This window comes from Sciurus carolinensis, chromosome 4 (genome assembly GCF_902686445.1).
Source record: "Sciurus carolinensis chromosome 4, mSciCar1.2, whole genome shotgun sequence".
Lineage (NCBI taxonomy): Eukaryota > Metazoa > Chordata > Mammalia > Rodentia > Sciuridae > Sciurus > Sciurus carolinensis.
Genome location: NC_062216.1, coordinates 2,281,199 through 2,305,321, shown reverse-complemented (window position 1 = coordinate 2,305,321; position 24,123 = coordinate 2,281,199). Strand labels below are relative to the sequence as shown.

The 24,123-nt window shown below is 45.0% G+C and overlaps 1 protein-coding gene across 1 annotated transcript in view; it reads left to right on the top strand.

Moving 5' to 3' along the window:
* Nucleotides 1-24,123, top strand: part of Csmd1 (CUB and Sushi multiple domains 1) — a 1,673,782-nt gene that overhangs the window by 1,414,541 nt on the left and 235,118 nt on the right. The window contains exons 24-25 of the mRNA XM_047550875.1: nucleotides 12,592-12,783; nucleotides 13,201-13,327. Of these exons, the coding sequence (XP_047406831.1) occupies nucleotides 12,592-12,783; nucleotides 13,201-13,327 (319 nt within the window). The remainder of the gene's footprint in view (nucleotides 1-12,591; nucleotides 12,784-13,200; nucleotides 13,328-24,123) is intronic.

Below are 24,123 nucleotides of genomic sequence, written 5' to 3'. Positions count from 1 at the left end.
CACGGAGCTGGAGACGTGCAGTGAGTGTGGGGGACCCCTCCCCCAGGCACCTATCCCAGCCCAGGGGCAGGCGGAAGGCAGGGATTCTCCCTGGTGCCCAGAGGCCAGCAGCCTCCTGCCCCGGGCAGGGCCAGCGACTCCACCTCCCATGCCCAGGTCCCCCTGCTATAAATGAGAAATTGGTTTTGGATTCCTTTCATCCTGAAAGGCAGAGTGCAGTGATGCTGGAAAGCAAAACATGTTTCAGCTGTTGAAGGATTTCAGGGCTTCTTGTAATGATTTCAAAGCATTTGCCTCCTAGCTCCTGGTTCCTTGGCTCAGGAGTGGCCTGGCTGTGGACCTAGAGAGGAGAGGGGAGCTGAGGCTGCCCCAGGGCTCCTGCCTCGAGGCTGGAACTTGTGGAGGTGGAAGATGGGGAAGGGTAGGTTTTCAAAGGTAAAATTAAAGGGAGGTAAGACTGTATTTTCAGTAAGGTGAATTCTGACTCAATATTTGGTGCTGACCTTGTTTTGGCATATATCGCAGATTGCAGAAGCCAATGACGTTGAAGGTGCTCTTTGGAAATTGTATGATCTCCCCCCAAGGTACTGAAAGTAAGATCATGGGTAGACGTGGAAATATAGCTTACAGGGCTCAGTGGTGGATCGCTTGAGAATGAAAACAAGGAACGAAATCGTGGCCCTGGGGTTTGGGTTCCAACTGAGGGAGGAGTGCCCAGAGCCCCTGAGCTCCACAGGAAAAACGAACAGTTCAGGAGTCACAGAATTCCCTAGGTCGAGATTTACCATTAGCTAATAAGAAGTCTCTTTCCTTTATTAAAACTTAGAAAATGATTCTATACACAGATTGGACAGGAAAGATGCCTCAGTGCAAATCTGAAACTTGAATGAAGCAGGGAGGCTATGGTCTGGCCTCTTCTGTGGGCTCTGTGGTCATGAGGCCTGACGTCTCCAGAGGCCAGAAGTCCGGGGAAGTCCCTGCTGCTTTAATTTACGGGAGCCCTGTCTACTGTGTGTCTTGGCCAATGAAACATGAACTGAAAAACTAAGTTAATAAAATTCCGGAGGCAGGCATCTTTGTACACAGAATGACTGTCTCTAGTGGAAGCTTCTAGAAATGCTAATGTTTCAGGGTGAAATAAGACCTCTATGAAATGGGCCTGTTTAGAAGAAGAAATTATTTGTCTGTCCTCTTGTACAATATAATAATCAAAGGAAATGCTAAGAAGTAGTTCATTCATAGACATTATTCTCTAGTAATTTGAATGTTTAATCATTTAACTGATATTTTAAAAGTTAACAACATATTTCCAAGCTTAAAGAAATAGAATGGTTCCAGTAGGAAATACAAGTAAGAAAATTATTCACCAAGCAGTAAGGGGAAAATGTGCTCCTTTTGGAAACCTACACTGTTTTTCGGGTTGCCGGCTGTTAAAAACTGAAATATTTGTTGTCAACTCATTTTTATCCCCATGAACTCACCATGACCAAAGTGGAACAACTTTGTGCTTCTAATGCTCCATATTTCTGAATTGAACTTTATTTAATATAAAGTCATTCATGAAAATGCCTTCTTAATATGTACATATATATCACCACGTATTTCCACATCAGTGCATACTGAGCTGACAGGATTCCTTCTCTGGAAACTTAACATAGAGAAATAAGAAACTGCCTAGGCTCCATTCTAGTTTGCTGAGTAATACTACTTAATCCATTCTGAAATTTCCCTACCACCACAGTTTTTAGTGTAACTTTTAATTATTATATACCTATATATCTCTATTGATATATGTACACATACATATCAATGTGTATGTGTGTGTGTGTGCATGCACACACTTTTATGTATGCTAGGGATCAAACCCAGGACCTTTTGGATGTAGGCAAATTCTCGACTACGAAGCTACACATGCAGCCCTGAATGTTATTTTTAATTCCTCCCAAAATTTTTAAAGTCAGGAAGTATTAAAATTTGAAGGACATACTTTTATTTTCCTAATTTTAAAAGCCAGTACAGATTTCTTTCTATGTGGAAAGGTAATAAAATTTGTTTTAATAACACTTTGAAATGTTGGACACTTGATATTTTGGGTGAGTCAAAGGCATTTATAAGCTCTTGGTCTGAAGTTAAAGTAAGCACCAATTAGACCCAGTGACGTGAACATGTCTCGTGGCTTCTGATTTAAGGACTGGACTCACTGAGGCCGTGCAGCACACAGAGACCCCACTGCACCCCTGTCTCAGGGACGCTGCCCTCTGCCTGGAGTGCTGAGCACCTGTGTGGGAAGCAGGGAAGGTAGAAGGAAGGGCGCCAGTCCTCACGTGTTCACGCTGGGGGAAGCATGCTCAGGAGGAGCCAGGGCAGAGCAGGGATGCCCAGCGGGGCTGCGGCCCGACCTTGCAGGACAGGGTGACTTGGAATGACAAGCAAGACAGCCTGGGTGCAGGAGGCAGGCATCAGTGGGCCCCGGGACCCTTCGGAACCAAGCTGCAGCAAGACCTCACCTTGGGGACTTTGGAGTCCCTGCTGGGACATCTCAGTGGGCAATGGCTGCAGGCTCCAGGTGAGGTCAGGAAGGTTCCATGAACCCAGGGGAGCTTTGCATGGTAGAGGGGAGCACCGTGAGAGAGTGCTGGGGTAGCTGGCGCAGGTGCCACAGGAGCAACGGAGAGGAGGCGCAGCCATTTCGAGATGTTGGGTGTGCGGTGTCCTGAGCCAGCAGGAGACGTGGAGCTGTGCTGGAGAACCTGCTGGGCGTACCTGCTGACGGAGCTTCGGGTGACATGTTTCGTTTTGGTTCAGTTTGGGGACTGCACACTCCGTGATGTTGTGCCTCTTGAAATTTCACGTCACCTTGGAAAGCTCACAAGGAGCAAGCCCTGCTGTCGCTAAGCCAGGTGGCCCATGTCGCGAGCCACGGATGCGAGTCCAGTGAGACCACCTGTACCTGTGAGTCACCCTGTGGCGGATGGGTGACCCTCGCTCGGCAGGGCCTTGGAGGAGCGAGGCGTTGAGAAGAGGACCATGATCGTACTTGTGGATGCTGGGCCGTCAGGTCCTGCGCTCTGTCCCAGGAGCTGTGCGTTCGTAGGGTGAGCAGTCCCTCTGTGCTTATTAGCTGGAGCGTAGTAAAAGGAGCAACATATGAATCGCAACGGCAGCGACGAACTCCAGCATGGGTGTGATCCTGTGTGGTTTCACAGAGTTTATTTATGAAGAACTTAGAATGTTTCTGTAACTCCTTTCCTTTTTCTTAAAAAAATTTCTACCGTGTGCGGGAAGGAAGAAATAACACGGTCAGTCACATTTAGCTCCTGGGAAGTGAGCGGGACAGGCACAAGGTGGCCGTGCCAGGACTCAGCCCCGTGTGTCCTGGAAAGGGCTCCACTGGCCGTTTCTCCTTCTTGTCCCTCCTGAACCCTTGGCCATCAGACTACTGTGTCCCCTCTCGGTTTGGGCCACCTCAACCCTCTCACTCTCCTGCGTTCCCGCGGGGTTTTGGACACTGTCCGGGAGCAACTTTGGCTTTCTCTGGGAATGCTTTTGGCAAGAAGTGGGTGCATAAGTGGAAGAGCGGAGCGATGGGCGTCTGCGCAGCAGGCTAGCTAACTGTATACAGTGTGCAGTGTAGGCTCTGGCCACTGGGCACGCCTGGGGGCCTCCCGAGGCTTCAGGTGAGAATGAGCAAATCTGGGTAAATTTACATGGGAATAGTTGGCATGGTTGTGTGTGTTATGTTTCATAATCCCATGCTGAGAATTTTCTGGGGAAATGAGTGTAAGAAGTCCTCCTTGGGACTTCTGAAAAATGATCATCAGTCAGGTTAGGTTTTTTGGCAAATCACGTGAGTCTGCCTCAGCAGGGAGAAGAGATGTAGTGAGAGCTCTACAGTATGTCAGAACCTGGCAAGGAGGACTCCGGAGCTCTGGGAGGAAGTCCTCCTGGACCGGGAGGGGAGGCCCGTTTCCAAGCAGGCTGGCCAAGTGCGCCTCTCCTCCCAGGACTGGATCCATCAGCCCCTGCCTCTCACAGGACTGGATCCATCAGCCCCTGCCTCTCCCAGGACTGGATCCATCAGCCCCTGCCTCCGGGCCTGCAGTTGGAGTCTGCACACGCTGTGCGTGTGGCCCTTTTCAGCCTCAGACCCTCAAGGAGCACAACCCCACGGGCTTGGACATTTGAGTGCACGCTGGCCTGCCTGAGTCCTTGATTCTGACCATTTCCTCATCTTTCAGCACAGACAGAACTGTCCAGTGCCTTCGGATGGCATGTGTGGATCACACAGGCCTGGTCAGTCCACTGTTGCTTCCCAAGTCAGTGGTGGATACTCAAACCCCAGGGTCAAAATGCAGACTAATCATAGCTGCGTTTCTCTACTGACCTAAAATATTTTAAAAGGACTTGTCAGTTTGGATAGTCCCCTCAAAAATCAAATATGAATGTAAGCATTACTAAACTTTAGGCAAAAGAAATTGAAGTTACATGCTGTGAAATCTACATGAATAAGAAGCGATTGTTCTAAAAATAACTCACTGATTTTCCTCTTCCATTTTCTCCACCATTTGTATTTGATGGATTCAGTTTTTCTTAAATAATAAAGCAAAACACACACACAAACAAAAAACAAAAATAAAACATGTTCTGAGAATATTTGAATATTCCTAAATTTAAAAGTAATTAAAAAGCCAATTTCATAGAAATACTCATGATTACACAATTCGCTATTTAAAGTGTTCATTGGTATTTAAAAATATGAGACTCTATTACAATTCTAATGCATTCCATTTTGGTGTTGGAGATACATTGACTGAATAACTTTTCACTGGCCATTTTTCTATTTATTGGCTCTCCATATATTGATATCTAATTTCTCAAGCTGTTGAACTCTATATTCAATCTAACTTTAATTTCTCTTATTTTTATATCAAATAATATCAAATTATTCAAGTGTTTATTGTAAAGATTTTCATTTGTACTTGGTCATGAAGTCTTGAATGGTCATAGAACTAATTCCTATAAGTCAGAGGCTTGAAAAAGCCAAGGTAGTTTAAGAAATTAGTGAATTTCAGAGTTTAAAACTAAAACATATTGAATTTCATGTTTTTAGACATATTATTTCTATAAAACAAAAACAACATGGTTTAAAAAGAGACCCTTACGGGGCAAGTGTCTGCTCCAGTATCACCTGCATGTATCAGGTGTAAAACACTCATTTGCTTTGCAGTCGGTTCTAAAGTGGATCACATTCTGCACCATTCGATGTGAGATGTGGTCTGGATTCTGGGTGCCATTTCTGGGTATCCCTTGGTGCGGACGTGGATGTCCTGTGTTTTGGTTGGGAGCTGAAGGAGGCAGTGACCACTGCCCATGCTGTTTCCCACAGCCGTAGGCCCTTGGAGAGCACAGGTGGCTCATTTAGAAGCAGCCATATCTCATGCTGTGTGGCTGCCTGTACATGGGCTGCCTGTGCTTGCGTCCTGTGGCCACCACCTCCCAGAAACAACCGCATGACTCCAGCTAGTGCACCCTCCCCTGGCGGCCACTCACATGCTAACCCTTGGTACTCACTGATGCGTACTGACCCCCCCATGGGACTTGGCCCTGGAGGGCAACACGGGTTGTGCGTCGAAGACCCTCTGTATTCAGTGTGTGCTGAGTCAGCAGATGACACCCTCGACAGGCAGCCTGTTAGGGTTAGAGGTTGGTTTCGTCCTCTTGGACAAACACTGAGCTAGTTGAATTTGTATCTTTAGCATCTAGCAAAATGTCTGAGGCAGAGTAGGTGCTTTATAAATCGGATAGCTCAGGGTTTTCATCAGTGAATCAATACACATCAGAGAATAAGATGTGCCAGGTAAGCGTTCTCAACCAGAGGACTAGATGTTTTCAGTCTTGTTCTCTCTCCCTCCCCTCCTTCCCCCTCCCTCTTTCACCTTAATGTCCACTGGGCCAGGGCTGGGGCTGTAGCTCAGTGGTAGAGCAACTGCCTGGCATGCATGAAGCCCTGGGGTCCGTCCTCAGCCTCTCTCTCAAACACACACATCAATACATGGGGAAAATCAAAAGAAGTCATCCTTGCAGCTACACCTCGTCAGTACAAAGGAGGCCGCAGTAGACCCGCTGCTGTTCACAACCTGGTGTCTTCCCCGTCGGGCAGAAGTCGTGATTACCGATGCCTTTAGGATGGTGATATTAAAGTCTCACTTTTGTGTTGGAGCGGCAGTTCTCCACGTGGTGCTTTGCCAGTTCGGGTGAGTGAGGCGAGCGCTCTGTGACACTGGACAGTGGCACAGGCGAGCCATGTGTCGACAGAGTCCTGGGGTCGCTGCTGTGGAGCCTCACTCACAGCGCCTCGTAGACGCTCCTGTTCAGGAAACGGGTGCCCTGTGTCCTCTCCACGTGTCTGCTTCTGTGTGCCCAGTGCCTGCCACAGGACACGTGCGTAACTGGGAAGAAGCGGAAAGGGAAAGGCAGCGCCCCAGGCCAGGCCTCGGCCGTGCGTCCTCGGGCTGCGTGTGGCCATGTCCACATTTTACCCACATGTGCTGGCCACCCAGTGGTCACAGCCCGTTGCTCTTCCTCCCAGTGACTCTGTGAGGATGGACATCGTCTCCTTCCGCGTCCAAACACATCCCAGGCACATTTATTTTAAGTCGTTTTGTAGAAGTTGTTTTCATGAGGTTCAGGTTGATCCCCAGGACTGGAAGCTCAGCCGTGAGAGGCCGCTAGTCCCCACACTCTCGGTAAATGGCGACTCACCTTGCTCTTCCCTGGGAGCCTGCTGCCCCTTCCACCCAGGGCCTTCCTGTGGGCTCCTCTGTCCACAGTGCCCCACGGGCTTCGGGACTGGTAGGACAGTATGCCTGACGCCTGCTCTGATGTCCTCTCTTCTCTGACCCCGGCCCAAGGCTCCTCTGTGCCTCTCAGCTGCACACAGGCCTGTAGTCTGGCACAGTCCTTCCTGGTGACCTCAGAGCTGACGCAACTTCAAGTGCTAACAGCTCACCCTAAGCGGAGAACACCCAGTATTAAAGCCTGTTGTGGATTTATACCACAAGCTTAGAGCTGTGAAGTGTTTCAGGACAGCTCCTGAAGTCCTTAGCTGTGATTGCTTTGTTCATGATTTATTGATGACTTGCTTGATAAAAAGAGCAAGATGATTCCAGAAAACCAGGCAGTCTCTTGGGTTGCTGACTTCCTTTCTGGATTTGTGCAGTGTTGATGTCTCTCCCTGATGCTCAGAGGTTCAGACTTCTGCTTAAATGTCACCAGTCTCCTCTTTACTACTGTTATTTTTGGAAAATTTAGAGAATCTTTCCATGGGGTTCCCTCACATAATTTAAATTAATAGCTTGAAGTTCAGTGTTGATTAACTTTTCTTCTCAATTGAGTCACACAGATGCAGTCTTAGCCTCCTTTTCTTTCCAGGTGACTGCAAATAAGTACGTTGTTAGAATGAGTGCATTTTTCAGTCTATTCTTTCCTGGCATGTATGCGTGAAAACACTCTCTATATTTTGCACATGACAGTCTTTCTTAGATTTCTAAGAGATTTTTTTCCCTTAAAAAGAATATTATCCAAATGGAAATATCTAGGAAGATGTACAAGCTGGTGGCTTTCTGTAGACGCCTGCAGATTTCAGTGCAGGGGAGCAGGCAGCAGAGACCAGTAGGGGAAGATTGTTCTTCTCCACCCTGCTTTCCAGCTCAGCCGAAGACCCTTCCCAGTGTATGTATTAGTCAGGGTTCTGGAGAAGAGCAGAATCAACAGGAATACGATTATAAAAGGGGATTTATTAGATCCGCTTACACGACCAGATGCTGGAGAGTCCACAATGGCCATCTGCAGGCTGAAGAGCTGGAGGAACCAGCAGCTGCACAGTCCAAGACACAGAAGCCCCAGAACAAGAAGGATCAACAGGGATACTCTAGTCTGAGACCAAGGCTTCTGGAGACTCCCTGGAGAACCACCGGCAGAGTCCGCTTTGGAAGAGTGAAGAAGCGAGATTCTCGTCTCCTCAGTGATCTCAGCAGCAATCAAGAAACTGTTCAAGAAGAGTTGAGCTTTCACCTGTTGCTGCTTCCAACTTCTATTCTGTCCAAGCCTCCAGCCTATTGGACGGTGCTGCCCGTGCTTGGGGAGGGTCCCCGCTTCAGTCTGCTACCCCACATGCCAATCATTCCTAGATACGCCTTCACTGACACCCAGAAGCCTCTTAGTCTTTGGCAGCTCTTAATCCAATCAAGCTGCCATTCAACTTAGTATCACACCAGTGCTTGCAGCCCACGCTGGAGGCCCGCAGTCCTCACTGCGCAGCGGGGCTGGAGTGGCGTGGGGGGCGGGCTCTGCGCACCTCCACACAGCTGTCTTGGGAAGAAAGAGCTAGTGCAACCACCATGTGCCAGCCGCCTGGGTGACTGGTCAGACTAAGAAGGGATTCAGGGCTTCAGGGTACTAGGGATGGGGAATCTCTGCGGAAGACACGGAGCAGCAATTTCCATCAGCCTGATGCTCGGATCTTGTTTGGACAAGAACTTTTGGTTCATAGTATTTTTGCTGTGTTTAGGGCTGGAGAGGAAAGCACTGGAAAACAGAGAGACCTGGAATTACTAAATATCCAAGCTTTGACCACAACTCTTAATAATGTTCTGACACAAATTCCTTGATTTTTTAAAAAGTTTCTGTGGCATAACAAAAATGCAGAACCAGTATTTGTGGCCTGCTCTCTGCAGACTGGTGACTTCAAGATGGAGTAGGCCACTCTCTGGGTTTTGAAAGATATTACTCTTTAGCAGTCTGATGACTGATCATTTAAAAGTTTTTAAAATTCACATTACAAGGGAAATATCTCTTTTTTGGAGGAATGATGTTTTTGTGGATTTAAATATGATTTTTTAAAAATTGAGACTTAAAAATAAACCATAGCGAAATCTCCTAAAACAGTATGGAATCTACAACACACAATATTATATCGGCATTTCAGAATTCTGCTATTGTACATCATTCGAAGGATTTTATCAATATTTAAAAGCAGGGTTGAATGTTTTAGTAGATCATGGTTGAACATTGCTCTTTAAGCCCAGCAAGCAAAGCTCACGTGGAATGAACCCGGTGCAGTTTATGGGGAGACGCCTTCACTAGGGCTGTGTTCCCGCAGCCCCGGGCAGAGTCAGACTTCGGGTGAGACTGCCTGTAGGGCCAGCTCCGAGTCCACCCAGCTGGGAGCCAGGAGGGCCTGCCAACCCTTGGAGGGGCACCTGTTCCCTAGAGGTGACAGCTCCTTCCAGCACTGCACTGGCACTAGTGGTGTTGTGGGGCGCAACTTAAGAACAGACCGATCTCCACTAGAGTCCAAATGTGAGAGTCTTTATTAAGCTGGCCGGCTGACTGACTCACACAATGCCCCAAAAATGGCTATTGGGAGAGCAGCCCCGACCACAGGGTTGTAGGGGTTCTTATACCAAAAATCACATCAATCATATGTGTCTGTTGCTATTATTCAAAATTACAAACTAACATCATGAGATCATCGACAGGGGGGAAGTGGGTCAGAATGACCCTTACCTAGGTACAAACTGAAGAATGGTTGCTAACATCCACACGGTCACTGTTCACATGGTACATTGTTTAGGAGCAACAGGGATCAAAAGAGAGCAATTTTTCTTTACATAGGAATTATCGTTGTGTATTGTTAAACATGTCACACTAAGTAACTGATGATGGACACAGAGGCAGGGTGTTCCCATGTGAGAAGCTTATTTCCTACATAACATGGAGTCTCAGAGCAACATGGAGTCTGCCCAGTCACTTCCCTGAGAGTCTGGCCTGTGACACTCTCATGGAGCCAGCTCTGTCAGCCCATCACAGGACACCTGTGGAAGCTCTGGGTTTCCAGAGCGCTTCCTCCAACTCTTCCAAACACTGACTCAGGCCTCCCAGAGCTTCCTGCAGGGACGCGTCCAGGATTCCTCCTGTGACAGGCTGAGATTATTAACCTGGGAGAAGGCGTGAGCAAACAAACTCTCTCGTTGGCCCAGTGCTTCTTGGAGAACCCTGCCGACCTCCCAACAGGGTTGTGTTTCATGCAGGACACCAGGGAGGCCGGGAGGCATTGAGGAGTCAAGTGTGCAGCTTCTTATACAATAACAGATTCCATCACGCATCAGCTTCCTAAGTGACCTTTTGAGGAAACAATAAAAGCTTCAGAAGCAGCAAGGTGCAGCTGAGTATGAAGATAACTGTGCCCCATAAAAACCTGGCTTCCCTTGCGGGGTGACAGGATGTGGGTATAAAAACAAGTTTCGAGACTGGGTGATAGAAAAGGCGATAAAACAGATAATGCTCTAAAAAGTTCAACCCACATAAAGTTGCTGAGACATTTTTATTGATATATCTTTATTTGTTTACTTGTTTGTTTTTTAATGTTTCTCTCCTCCTTGATCCAAATAAAGTCCTTAGACAAGTTTGGGGGCAAAGGAAATGCTGCTGCAAGCTCATTTTAGAATAAATATATTTTAGAATTTAGAACTTTGGTACAGAAAAGGACATGCTCTCTCATCCTAGGGAGATGAGCATTCTGGATAACACTGTGAGCATTAATGTCTATCAGTGATCTCTAGAGCTCATGGCTATAAATTACTGCGACAGTTCATGAGTCTCCCAGGAAAGTCAGTGTCATTATCAGCACAGGCGAACATCTCCAGCACAAAAAGTAAAAGTCTCCTCTGTGCATCAGAGACGTAATTCATGGTCAAAATAATGACTGCTTCTTTGTGCAGGCTCTCTCCATCCTGTGCATGTGTGTGTGTATATGTAAGTGTATATATGCTTGTGTGTGTGTGTGTGTGTGTAGGTGTGTGTATGTGTATATGTGTAAGTGTATATATGCATGTGTGTGTATGTGTGTGTGTGTGTGTGTATGCATGTGTGTATGGTGTGTGTACATGTGTGTGTAAGAGTGTGTGTGTGTGTGTGTGTTTGCACACATTCCATGGAATGGTCACCCAGGGGCCCGGGCCCAGTTGTCAGGCCCTGCATGGCAGCACGAGGCAACCACCCTCACCTGGATGGTCAAGGCACTCACATCCCGACCTGATGGTTCTGATGGTGAGGCTGGACATTGCACTCTGGGTTTGTTTCTATTCCTGGATTTTATTCGACGCATGGATATTTCTGATTTGTGTCCTGCTGGCATTTGCTGCTCAGCACACCTAATTTGAACACAGGTGGTGGAGCATTTTGGTGCCGTTCTGCTGTCAGGGCAGAAGCCTCCTCCAGCGTGGCACGTGGAGGTCACCACCTCCTGGTTCGTCAGTCAGCCCTCAGGGGCTGGTCCCAGGCCTGGGCAGAACTGCCTCCTGAAGCCCAGCTCAGATGCCACCCTTGACAGGCCCTGGGATCAGGTTCAAAGGCAAAGAGGAGCCACAGCTAGGTGTTCGCAGCCCTGGAAGTTCAGGGATTTGGTGGTGGGTGATCCGAGAGTTCAGTGCTTCCCTCAAACAGCTGAGTGTCTGTGCAGCCCCTGAAGACGGTGGGCCCGGGGCCCTGTCTCTGTCCCTGCCTCCCTTGGGGCCATTGTTTCAAGCCTGATGGATGCACTCTCCTTTCCCACTCTGGACATCCAGAATTACGTTTCCAGAGCTGTTGCAAAGATAGTAACCTTGTAGTTGGTAAAGAAGGAAACTTCTTAACAACCCAGTGTAAATTATCAAAGGTGTACTCTCTTCCCTGTACACAGTCCAAATCTCAATCTTGATTATTTAGAGACCACCTGGGTATAATTGTATTGTGAATTTAAGGAAATATTTTCCTCAACGGAAGGTATCTCAAAATGCAAACTTGACAGGCCAACTTGGCAGAAAAGGCACATATTTGTTTCATAATTTAACTTAAATTATTGTTTATGAGAAAAGGAAAATTAGGTAGAAAGAGAAACACAGAAAATGTGACCCCTGAGGCTTCCGACTCCATATAAGCATTAAAACTCACCTCAAGATACGAGGAGCAATATGTCACTGTAAGGCTCTCCTCACAGATGGCCCTGAAATATCGCCCCACACAAAGCAAGACACACAGGTGAACCTCCCTTTCTGTTCTCTGTGGCTTTAAGAACTGAGTGCCAACATCGTTTTGATGTACTTCTGGGTCTGTCCTGCTGAGTTTCTCCAGAGCCTCCAGCCGCGGGGACAGAGCAGGTGGAGACTCAGGAGTCCCCGGCTTTTGTGGTCAGGGTGGATTCTTTAATCCCCCTCGGAGATGGAGTTGTGACAGCGAGGAGGTGTGGAGGCTGCCGGGCTCCTGACTCCAAGGAGGCCTGGAGAGGGCAGCGTGCTGGCCGCCAGCATGGCAGACAGGTGGACAGTGTGGGACTGTCAACAAGAGCCCACATCTCGAGGAGCAGGTGGCAGCCGACCTCGGTTCTAGGGAGGTGACAGAGAGACCTTTTGAGACCGGGTCCCTCTCCAGTGAGCACCACTCTCCTCCTCCCTGCTCCGCAGGCAGCCCTGGCCAGCGCTGGCTCCGCCTTTATTCTAAGGCGGGCGTGCCCTTGACCTCCAGTGCGCTCATTCCTCCTTCTCTCCTGCACAGGTTTCGATCTGGTGAAATGTGAGGATCCCGGCATCCCCAACTATGGCTATAGGATCCGAGATGAGGGGCACTTCACGGACACCGTGGTCCTGTACAGCTGCAACCCAGGCTACGCCATGCACGGCAGCAGCACCCTGACCTGTCTGAGCGGGGACCGCAGAGTGTGGGACAGACCGCTGCCTTCCTGTGTTGGTGAGTGGGGAGCCGGTCAGGCTTGCCCCAGGTGAGGCCGGGCGTGGCTGCTGCAGGTGGCATGGCGGCCCCTCTGAGGAGACAGGAGAACTCCCCACTGCCCTCAGGGTGCGAGCACACCCGAGATCTATGTGCGCCTGTCCAGGTTTGGAAGGCATTCCCAGACCCCTAGGGAGACCGTGTGCACAGAGTTGCTACAGGTAGTCACAATGGTATGGCCTGTCCTGCATCTGCACCGTGGGTGACTCACAGGACCCAGGCTCTCTGTCAGGTAAGGACTCGGAGGAGAGGAGAAGCCACAGAGCCAGTGGCTAGGTTCTTCCATGGTCACAATCCAGACGTGATGGGTTTTGTTCATAAATGATCTAAACAGAAAGGGGGCACCTGGAGTGATCCCCACCCCCGTGTCTTTTGCAGCCGAGTGTGGAGGTCGGATCCCCGCTGCCACGTCAGGACGGATACTGTCCCCAGGCTACCCAGCCCCTTATGACAACAACCTGCACTGCACCTGGGTCATAGAGGCCGACCCCGGGAGGACCATCAGGTACGTGCAGGGACGGAGGGCAGAGGCCGGCTTCTCTTCCCACAGCCGAGAGAGCAGCACACTGAGTCCACGTAGGAGGAAGACGCAAGGCTCTCTCCTTAGATGACGCCACATGCTCACGTGGTCATTCCTTTGAAATCACGTGTCAAGCCATGTGATATTTTTATCAACATATGATAGTGATAAAAATAAAGGTAAAGTCAGGATGTCATTTAGCTTTTGCTGAGAAACACACCACCTCAAGGTTGAGAGGCTGCAACTATAATAACTATCATTTCACCACCTTGTGGGTGGTTTGTGTAGCTCAGATCTGGGTGGCCTCACCTGGTCCGGTTCCCAAGGCCTCCTCAGGTGCCTGGTCTCAGGAAATGACAAGCTCCAGTTTCAGCTTGTCACCCATCTGCTGAGGTGCAGTCACCAAAGCAAGGCTCAGGGACCAGACACGACTCAAAGAGTGGAGAAGGATCCGCCTCCCTTGATGGGCGGAGAAGCAAGAGATCTGATCAAAAGGGGCTGGCACAGAGGTGTGAGGGAGGCCTGGCCATCTGCAAGAGACCAAGGCCATTTGCAGTAGACCAAGAAGGCACTGGACCATCCCGAAGGCATGCATGTAGAAGAAAACCACCAAAACTAGCAGAAAAGAGTGCAAATATTCAAGTAGAATGTTCTGTTTCAGCTGACAGTTCAAAGTGTGAGATGATTTTCTTAAACCAACAGAAGTAGCATTTGAAAGTAAGTGTTCCACATTCTAGTAGGAAGTTGGTGAAAAATGAGAGCACAGAGCAAAAAGGTGATTTTAAAACACGCTCCTTAACTAGAGTTCTCGACAGAGAGCAGGGCACGGTCCTCCCGCCAGCCCTCCTCTTCTGCTGCAGTTGCTGGTAAGTCTCACTATGAGTTCGTTCTGACTCCCTGGCCCCAGCAGGCCTCTCCCGAGCCCGGGTCTTGGCGCTCTCCCCCAGGCCCCTGCACACAGGGAGGACGCACTGAGTGTGTCTAAACTCGCCCTGACACGTGTCAGCGGCAAGACAGCCAGAACCAGAGCCAGGGGTGCCCGGTGCCCGTGAGCCAGGGATGCACTGGGAGCTGGCTTGTCCACAGAAGGCTCCTTGCACATGAAGTTCTCATTGTGCAGCTTTATGAGGTGACCAGATGGAAGAGGGTGGCTGGGACTCAGGGCTGTGTTGTTCCATGAGGCTCTTTACCTTCCGGCATCTTCCTCCTCTGAGTCGTGGTCTTAGTTTCCATTTGATCACATCAGCATCTTGGTGGTTTGAATGTCCACAGGAAGCGACTGCCACCATGTAAGGGAGCAGGAGAAAGAACTCAAAGCAGGTGGAAAATGCAAAGACATTATTTTATAATGGCTCATTTTCAAACAAACATATCTTTATTCAAGATCAATGGTTAATTAGATAATTTTCAAAGTATTGGGACAGTACAAGATGCATTTGAGTAACAGAATTTTGAATTCTGCATTCTTCATGAAAATCAATAAGCTCACTCTCTATTGAGAGAAATAAAATTAAATGTTAGTTCTTTTTTCATTTTTTTAGTTTATTTTTATTTGTTCCTTTTAGTCAACCTGACAGTAGGATGTGATTGGCATATTATGTGTACATGGAGTGTGACTTTTCCTAGTCAGGGTCCCATTCTGCGGTGCTGGTGACGGAGGTGCTCTGGTCATGTACAGGTACAAAGCCAGGGCGGTGAGGCCCGGTTGATGCCGTGCCCCTCCCGTCCCCACCTTCCATTTTTTGCAGCAGGGTTTGCATCCAGCACCGAGAGTGCCACAAGTCCTCCAGGTTGATTACTTGAAAAGCAAAAGAGAGTTCTACATTTTCCCAGGCCTCTACTGCAGGATCTGTAGCTGTGTTTTTTTCCCCACATTGTGGTGCGTGGTGCTGCCAGGGATGTTCTGCAGCACCCATCTGAGGATCTGTCTAATTATTCTCACTTTCTTTTTTTCTATTTGTTGACTTGAGATGTGCATGACAGTAGGAGGCATTGTGACATATGATACATACGTGGGGAGCGATCCATTACAATGCTGATCCCATGCTCGTGGTTAAACACCATGTGGAGTTAGTTACGCTGGTCATACCTGAGCACAGGAAAATGATGTCTGATTCATTCCACTGTCCTTCCTATTCCCACCCTCCCTCCCCTTCATTCCCCTTTGTCTAGTCCAGCGAACTTCTGTACTTCCCCTCCGTAACCTCCTTTGCTGTGGGTTAGCATCCACATATCCAAGAGAACATTCGGCCTTAGGTTTTTGAGGACTGGCTTATTTCACTTAGCATGATATTGCCCAGTTCCATCCATTTACTGACAAATGTCATAATTTTATTCTTATTTGTGGTTGAGTAATATTCTATTGTGTGTGTGAATATATATATGTATATATATACACCACATTCTCTATTGATTAGCAAGATGGTGCACACCTGTAATCCCAGTGCGTTAGGATGCTGGTGCAAGAGGATCACAAGTTCAGAGTCAGTCTCAGCAACTTAAGAGGCACTAAGCAACTGAGTGAGACCCTGTCCCTAAATAAAATAGAAAAAAAAAAAAAAAAGGCTGGGGTTTTGCTCAGTGGTTAAGCACCCCTGGGTTCAATCCCCCAGTACCAAAAATAAAATAAAATAATAAAATAAAGTAAAATAAATAAATAAATATAAGTTCTTAACATCGAACTCCTATATACTTTGAATAATATAAAAACAATTCTACCCATTCTGATTTTGAAAAAGTTGTAGAGAACATCTATGATCCATGGAATGACTTCCTGCAAACAGACTATTTTCTTCCAGGACGATTTCAAATGGTCACTTCCCCAGTTTCCCTTGTGAACTATTTTCCTGGAATTAGAACAGAGCACTGCTGACCTCTGAGTGCAGACCAGGTGACGCTTTCACTCTGCCGGTGGATCTAAAAGTCCACTGGCATGAGGATAAGAAAGAGGAGGGGATCACTAAGGAACGGCGAGAAGGACAGACCCACACAACTCCAACAAGCCGACCCCGGTATTTACCACTCAGCACCACAGGAAGGTCACTGCGCAGGGCACGGTGTTCGGCAAGAGTTCTCTGTCGTCTGTCTTTCACATGTGAGAGCACCCATTATCAAACGTATGAACTTTCCTTACTTAAGGCAGGGACAGCTTCCTACTAAGGTAGTTAAGATAGCAGCATCAGTGTTTCTGATCAAGTTACTCAGTCGATGTTCAACCCATCTGCTTGAGTTTCCAGTGATGGAATTCCTGTTGGTTAAGAAAAAGTGTATGGTGTTTAGTATGGAAGTTTGGAAGACAACATGACTAAAGGCACAGGATGAACAATTTCAGGCTTAAAATTATACTGATGCTCACAAAAATAGGATCCAGTCTTAGCCTTGATATTTTTGGTTAGTGTACTAACCACACTTACTGCATTGGTAACACAGCCGACAATACTTACAATTGTTATTTGAAAATGAGGAATATATAAGTCATAAGAACGTGAGTCCAGGATTATTTTCTGTACTAAAAATATCTTAGGATAAATAGACTTTATTATTATGAATTTATACTAAGGTTTTAAACTGTAAATGTTTTTCATTGAATTGTAAATATTTTTCCTTATGTTGAAATAAGATCTTAGAGCATGAAAAAGGGCTGATTTTAGTTCTTCAGACCCATTAGTACAGGCCTGCTTTGATTTCGCTGAGGCCCAGAGCAGTTTCTGAACATATAGTGTCTTGGCTTTTTATTTGAGGTAATAGAAGGTCCCAAAATAGTCATTGTTATTGGTCATGTGGGTCCGAGAGAGCTTTCACATTTTAACATATATGCTATAAAGTGGTTGCCTATGCCAAAAGTAGTTGGAAGTCTAATAACGAGACATGGCAGTAACGTGAGTCATACTGAGAGCCAAAGGTTTCTCTTATACACTAGGTGTACTTCCTGCTGAACGCAGCCATGACGTATGTAAGAAAGGTGACAAAAGTAGAAAGAGCTTCAGTAATCGCATCAAAGACTAGTCTGCATAATCGTATGAGAATGGTGCTCCTGAGGCTGTATTGCTCCTCTGTAAGTTACAGTCTTTAGAGGACAATTGGATGTATTCCTATTCTGAATGGTCCAGAGGAATTATGTTTGGTAACATGAACTAAGGTTCTTCTTCTTAATAATGTCATGCTGTATTAAAAATATTAGAAGCATATTAAAAATCCATCAAGGTTGTCAAAACTATCCTTAATTAGACATTAAAACAAAGCAACACATACATTGATGATCTTCATATTCTAGGTGTGTCCTGGGTTGGATTTTCCCAGGGCCAGGAAGTGGAGGTTGATGCTATCTGGGATACAGGAAATATTTACCAGTAAAAGAGTTAATCTACTTTTGACCAGCTTTGAAGATCTCTATGTGAAACATACTTAGGAGGAAAACAGAAGGCAACAGATCTTCCTCTAATGGATGTTTATCCTAATCCCAGTTGGAGCCTTAATAAGTGCACATGGAGCACAAATTGGGAGTAGGTTGGTGACTTCAGGCAGATGTGTGCACATCAGGAGTTGCAGCACACGGGTTTTTCCCCTTTCGTTAGGTCACGATGGAGTGGTCACACCATCATCACTGCCTTCCTCAGCTAGTGAGGTACTGGGAATCCACAGGACACAAGTTCACATACAAATTAGCCACACTCAAATTTCAACAATACTTTAATATAGGGAATACAGGAAGAAATCTCAAACTAATGACCAAGCCCCAAGTAGGAAAGACTAGGGGTGAACTCTCAGATCCCACTCATGGAGATCCACTCCTACAACACAGAATTAACACAAAGGCTGTGAATACCACATCTGTGAGGGGGTATCAATCTAGATCATACTAGAAGGCCATGCCCCAAAAAGTGTGGAAGAAAAATCCATCCCAACAGATGTATAAAACACAAAATATCTACACAAGAATGAGAAAACACAAGGTAACATGACACCTACTAAAGTTCGTCATTCACCACCAACTGACTCTAAAGATATGGAAGAGGATGAAATATCAGATATGAAGTTCACAAGAATGATTATAAAAATAATCAATGACTTTTGAGAGAGCCCAGAGACAACTGAATGAATTAAGAAAGTCAGTACAGGATATGAATGAGAAATTCAATAAGGATATAGAAAGATTGAAAAATAACCACACAGAAAAATCTTAGAAATGAAAGACACAGTAAATCAAATAAATTTTCAGTTGAAAGCCACTCTAATAGAGTGACCTTCCTGAAGACAATCTCAGAGTTTGAGGACAAAGAGGTGAGTCTTGAACATTCAAACAATATTAAAGAAAGCAAAATAAGTTACCATGATCAGAATATACAAGAATATTGGGACAACAGTAAGAGATCATGTTTAAGAATCACTGGAATTGAGAAGGGCTGTGAGATGCAGGATAAGGGAATACATAATCTCTTAAAGGAAATAATAACAGGAAAATTTTCAGACCTTGAAATGAGATGGACATCCAGACACAAGATGCATTCAGAATCCCAAATGGACAAGATCAAAAACTAAACCCCGCACAACATATTATAATTAAATTTCTAATGTACAGAACAAAAATAGATTTTTAAAAGCCTCAAGAGAAAAATGTCATGTCATGTTTATAAATAAGTCAATCAGAATCATATACAATATCTTAGCACAAACTCAAAACCCCAGAGGGCTTGGTAAAGTGTGCCGAGTCCTCAAATAAAGGGACTGTCAATCAAGACGGCTATATCTTGTTATGGATCATATGGATCCAAAAGAGCTGTACTTCAAGATCAAAGAAGGAATAAGAACTTTCCAGGATAAGCAGAAACTAAAAGAATTAATAACTAATAAAGTAGCACTACAGAAAATGCTTAAAGAAATACTCCACACAGAGGAAATTAAAAACAAACCCCAGAACTCACAAATGAACTAACATTACTTGAAACATACTTAAATAAATAAAAAAAGAACTAAGTTAAATGTTATAATTAAATCAAATTACAGGAATTAATAGCTCTCTTTATAACAACATTGAAATGTTCTAAACTCTTCAACTAAAAGACATAGGCTAGTAGAATGGATTAAATAAACAAGACCCAATGATACATTGTTAGCAAGAGACTCACCTTTCAGGCAAAGGCAGCCACAGCTGAAAGTGAGAGGATGGAAACTGATGTACCATGTGAATGGAACGTGAAAACAAACAGTCATAGCTACTCTCACATCCAAAAAGTAGACTTCAAGCCGTAATTAATCAGTAGAGAAAAATGAGGTAACTTCTTTAGGTCTATGGTAAAGGGAACAATCCCACCAGAAGATATAGCAGTAGTAAGTATTCCTCATATGTTGGTGTACCTAATTACATAAAAGAGACAGTACTCATATTAAAGACTCTGATAGACCTCAATACAATAATACTGGGTGATTTCAACACACCTGTCTCATAATTAGATAGGTCATTTAGACATAAACTCAGTGAAGACTCAAGACCTGAAAAATATTATAAATCAAAAGAACTTAACAGACTTTGGTAGAAAATTTCACTCAACATCAGACAAATAACATTTCTTCTTAGTACCTAATGGAATTTTCTCCAAAATAGACCATAATTGGGCCACAAAGAAACTCTTAGCAAATACAGAAAAAGTTGATATAATTTCTTGCATCTCTTCAGATCATAAGGGGATGAAATTAGAAATGAACAACCACAAAATGTACAGAACCTTTATAAACACATGAAGATTGAAACGTATACTTGTGAATGATGAATGGGTGGTAAAATAAATCCAGGGATAAATTTAAAAAATTTTTAAATCAAGCAAGAATAGATATAATGTACCTGAACCTCTAATACCCTATGAAGGCTGATCTAAAAGGAAAGTTCATAGCTATAGAGTGCCTACATAATAAAATCAGAAAGATACCAAAATAAACAACCTAATGGTGCATCTCAGGGCACTTGGAAAAAAGAAAGAACAAACCAATTACAAAGCCAGTAAAGGGAAGGAAATAATTAAGATCAGAGACAAAATCAGTGAAATTGAGATTAAAAAAAATGTAAAAGATGAGGGAAATGAAGAGTTCATTCTTTGAAAAGATAAGCAAGGTTGATAAGCCCTTAGCCAAATTAATCAAAAGCAAAAGAGAGGAGACTCAAATTAATAAAATTAGAGATTAGAAAGGAAAATTCACCATAGACATCACAGATATCCAGAGGATCATAGCGACTATTTTGAATACTTATACTACAATAAATTAGAAAACCTAAAAGAAATGGGTATGATTCTAGACACATATGATCTGCCTCAAATCAATAGAACATAGAAGCCTACACAGACCAATAACCAACAATATGGTAGAAGCAGTAATGAAAAGTATTCCAACAAAGAGAAGCCCAGCACCAGAGTGATTCCAAGCAGAATTCTAGCAGACCTTTAAACAAGAACGAATGTCTACGTTCTTCAAATCATTCCATGAAATAGAAAGGGGTATAACACTCCCAAATTCATTATATGAAGCCAGCATCACACTTTTACTCAAAATCAAGTAAGGATACATCAAGGAAACTATTAACACACACCCCTGAGGAACTTAGATGCAAAAATCCTTAATACAGGATATTCAAAACACATTTAATATAGGATATTTGAAAAGAAGATTTTACATCATGACCAAGTTGGTTTTATCTCAAAGATTCTAGAAAGGTGAACATACACAAATCAACAAATGAAATGCATCACATAAATAAAATTAAGTACAAAAATCCCCTAGTCATCTCAATAGATGTAGAGAAAGTTTTTGACAAAATTCAGCACCTATTCATCATAAAAAACACTGAAGAAACTAGGGAACTAGTAATAGAAGGAATCCACCTAAACATCACAAAGACTGTGTACAAAAAACCCAAAGTCAATATCACAATGAATGGGAAAAGTGAAATCATTTCTTTTAAAATCTGGAGGAAGACAAGAATGTCTACTCTCACCAATACTATTTCATATGATGCTAGAAATTCTAGCCAGAGCAATTAAACAAGAGAAGGAAATACAAGAGATAAAAATAAGAAAGGAAGAAGTCAAATTATCACTGTTTGCAGATGAGATGATCTTATTCTTAGACCCAAAAGTTTAATCAAAAGACTATTAGAACTAATAAATAAATTCAGCAAAGTAGCAGATTACAAAATCAACATAAAAATCCATAGGTTTCCTATATACCAATAATGAATCTGCAGAGAAAGCAATCAGAAAGACAATCCCATTCACAAAAGCCTCAAAAAAGAAAATAAAATATCTAGAGATAATTCTAAGCAAGGAGAGGAAACATCCCTACAATAAAAACTATAGAACACTGAAGAAAGAAGTTAAAGAAGACCTCAGAAGATGGAAAGATCTCCCATGTTCATGGATAGGCAGAATAATATTGTTAAAATGATCATATTACCAAAAGCAATATAAAGATTCAATGCAATCCCCATTAAAATACCAGTGACATTCTTCACAGAACAAGAAAAAACAGTTCTAAAATTCATTGGGAAGAATAAGAGACTCAGAATAGCAAAAGAAATTCTAAGCCAAAATGGAAAAACTGGAGACCTCACAATAGCTTGATAACAGTTCTAGTAACTCTAGTAGTACTGACATGAAAACAGATGCATAGACCAATGGTACAGATAGAAGACACAGAGACAACCCACACAGATACAATCATCTGATCCTTGACTACAGCACCAAAAATATACATTGTAAAAAAGGCAGACTCTTCATAACAAATGGTGCTTGGAAAACTGGTTTTCCATGTTTCTCATTCATTCCATGAATGAGACTAGGCTCTTATCTCACACCCTGCACAAAAGTCAACTCAACACCAATCAAAGACCTAGGAATTAGACCAGAAATTACGCAACTCCTAGAATAAATCCTAGGGTCAACACTCCAAAATACAGACACAGGCAATGACTTCCTCAGTTGAACTAAGGCTCAGGAAATAATGCCAAGTGTTAATAAATAGGATGGCATCAAAGTAAAATTCTTCTGCACAATAAAGGAAACAATTAAGAACATAGAGAACCTAAGGAAGGGGAGAAAATCTTTGCTGGCTACTCTTCTGACTGAAGATTAACATCCAGATTATATAAAGAACTCAAAAAAACTTACCATCAAAAAAGTAGAATAAAATAACCCAGCCAGGCACTGTGGTGCATGCGCCATGTGTGGTGTAGTAACAGCAGCTTGAGGGCCTGAGGCAGGAGGATGGTGAGTTCAAAGCCAGCCTCAGCAACCTAGCAAGGCTCTAAACAACTCAGTGAGACCCCGCCTCAAAATAAAATATAAAAAGGGGTAGGGATGTGGCTCATCATGCATAACCATGTTGATAGCAGCACAGTTCATAATGCCAAACTATGGAACCAGTCTAGGTGTCCATCAGTGAATGAGCAGATAAAGAAAATATGGAAAAAAAAAATATATATATATATATTTCAATGGCATTTCACTCAGCCATAAAGAAAAATGAAATTATGTCATTTGCAGGAAAATAGAACTTGAGAACATTATATTAAGTGAAATAAGTCAATTTCAGAAAGTCAAGTGTCGTGAAGTTTTCTCTCAGATGTTTAAGCTAGAGAGAAAAATGAAAAAGAAAGTGGTGAGCAATCTCATGGACCTTGAAGGGAGATCAGCAGAGGAAAGGAACCAGGGGGAAGAGGGTGGAAGGGAGAGAAGTTCTGGGTAAAGATATTTGCCAAATTATACTGTTAGAATGCATGCAGGTATGAATATGTAACAATGAATCCCACCATTAAGTACAACTCTAAAGCACCAGTAAAACTATGGGAAAAATTGTCACGGCGGACCTCATCAATCTTTTTAAAATAATGTGAGGACTAGTTAAGAGGATTTCAGCCGTGGAACGCAGAGCAGCAGAGGCTCCAAGACTGCCCTACCTCAGCCTGCTTCTCCAGGCCCCACCTGCAGCCACGGGCAGGGAGGAGGCAGAGCACCCCTTAGTTGGCGGGTTCTCACACACAGTTCCCATGCCACAGTTTACTTAATTTATACATCTCCAAGGGCGTGGCTCCCGTTTCAGTTACCAAGGCACACTGACCCAGGAGGAAGCGTGCAAGGGACGAAGGTGCTGCTGTGTTCTGTCTCCATGTCCCTGTCTGAACGCAGGACAGTCGCACACCACCGCACTGTCCTCAGCAACTGACCATCTCCCATGGAAGTCTGCAAGGCCCAGGATCTGGCATCTTCCACTCAGTTCCTGCAGGGGCTGCAAGGTTATGGTTGAGTTGCCTCCTGCTTCCCAGGGATGGAACTGTGGACATTTTATCAAACTGGATCATCCAAAGAGGGCGCTGACCCAGGATTGAAAGTGCACCCACGAAATGCACCGTGATGTTAGGGAAGCGAGGGTCGCATGGCACCTGGATGGACCCCTGGGGAGGCGGGCTGTGGATGGGGTGCTGAGCGCAGCCCCTGGAGACCCACCGTGCCTCCAGGGAGGTGGTGCAGGCACGCGTAGGGCAGCGGCTCTGAAGTGGGGCTTGCACCCCACCCGCAGGAAGCGACCGCAGCGACCCGTGGGCAGCCCTGGAGCCGGCTCCGACTACAGAGCGCACAAGGGCGGTCCAAGGCCCGACCTCCCCGCGGTGCAGTCCCAGCTCCGTTCACACCTGCGCACACACTGCAGACCCCTCGCCGCAGTGCGCCCGCGTCTCCTGGGGCTGCCGGCGCTCTTCGTGTTCATGTCTGTCATCCTCCACCAGGCGGAGGGTTTAA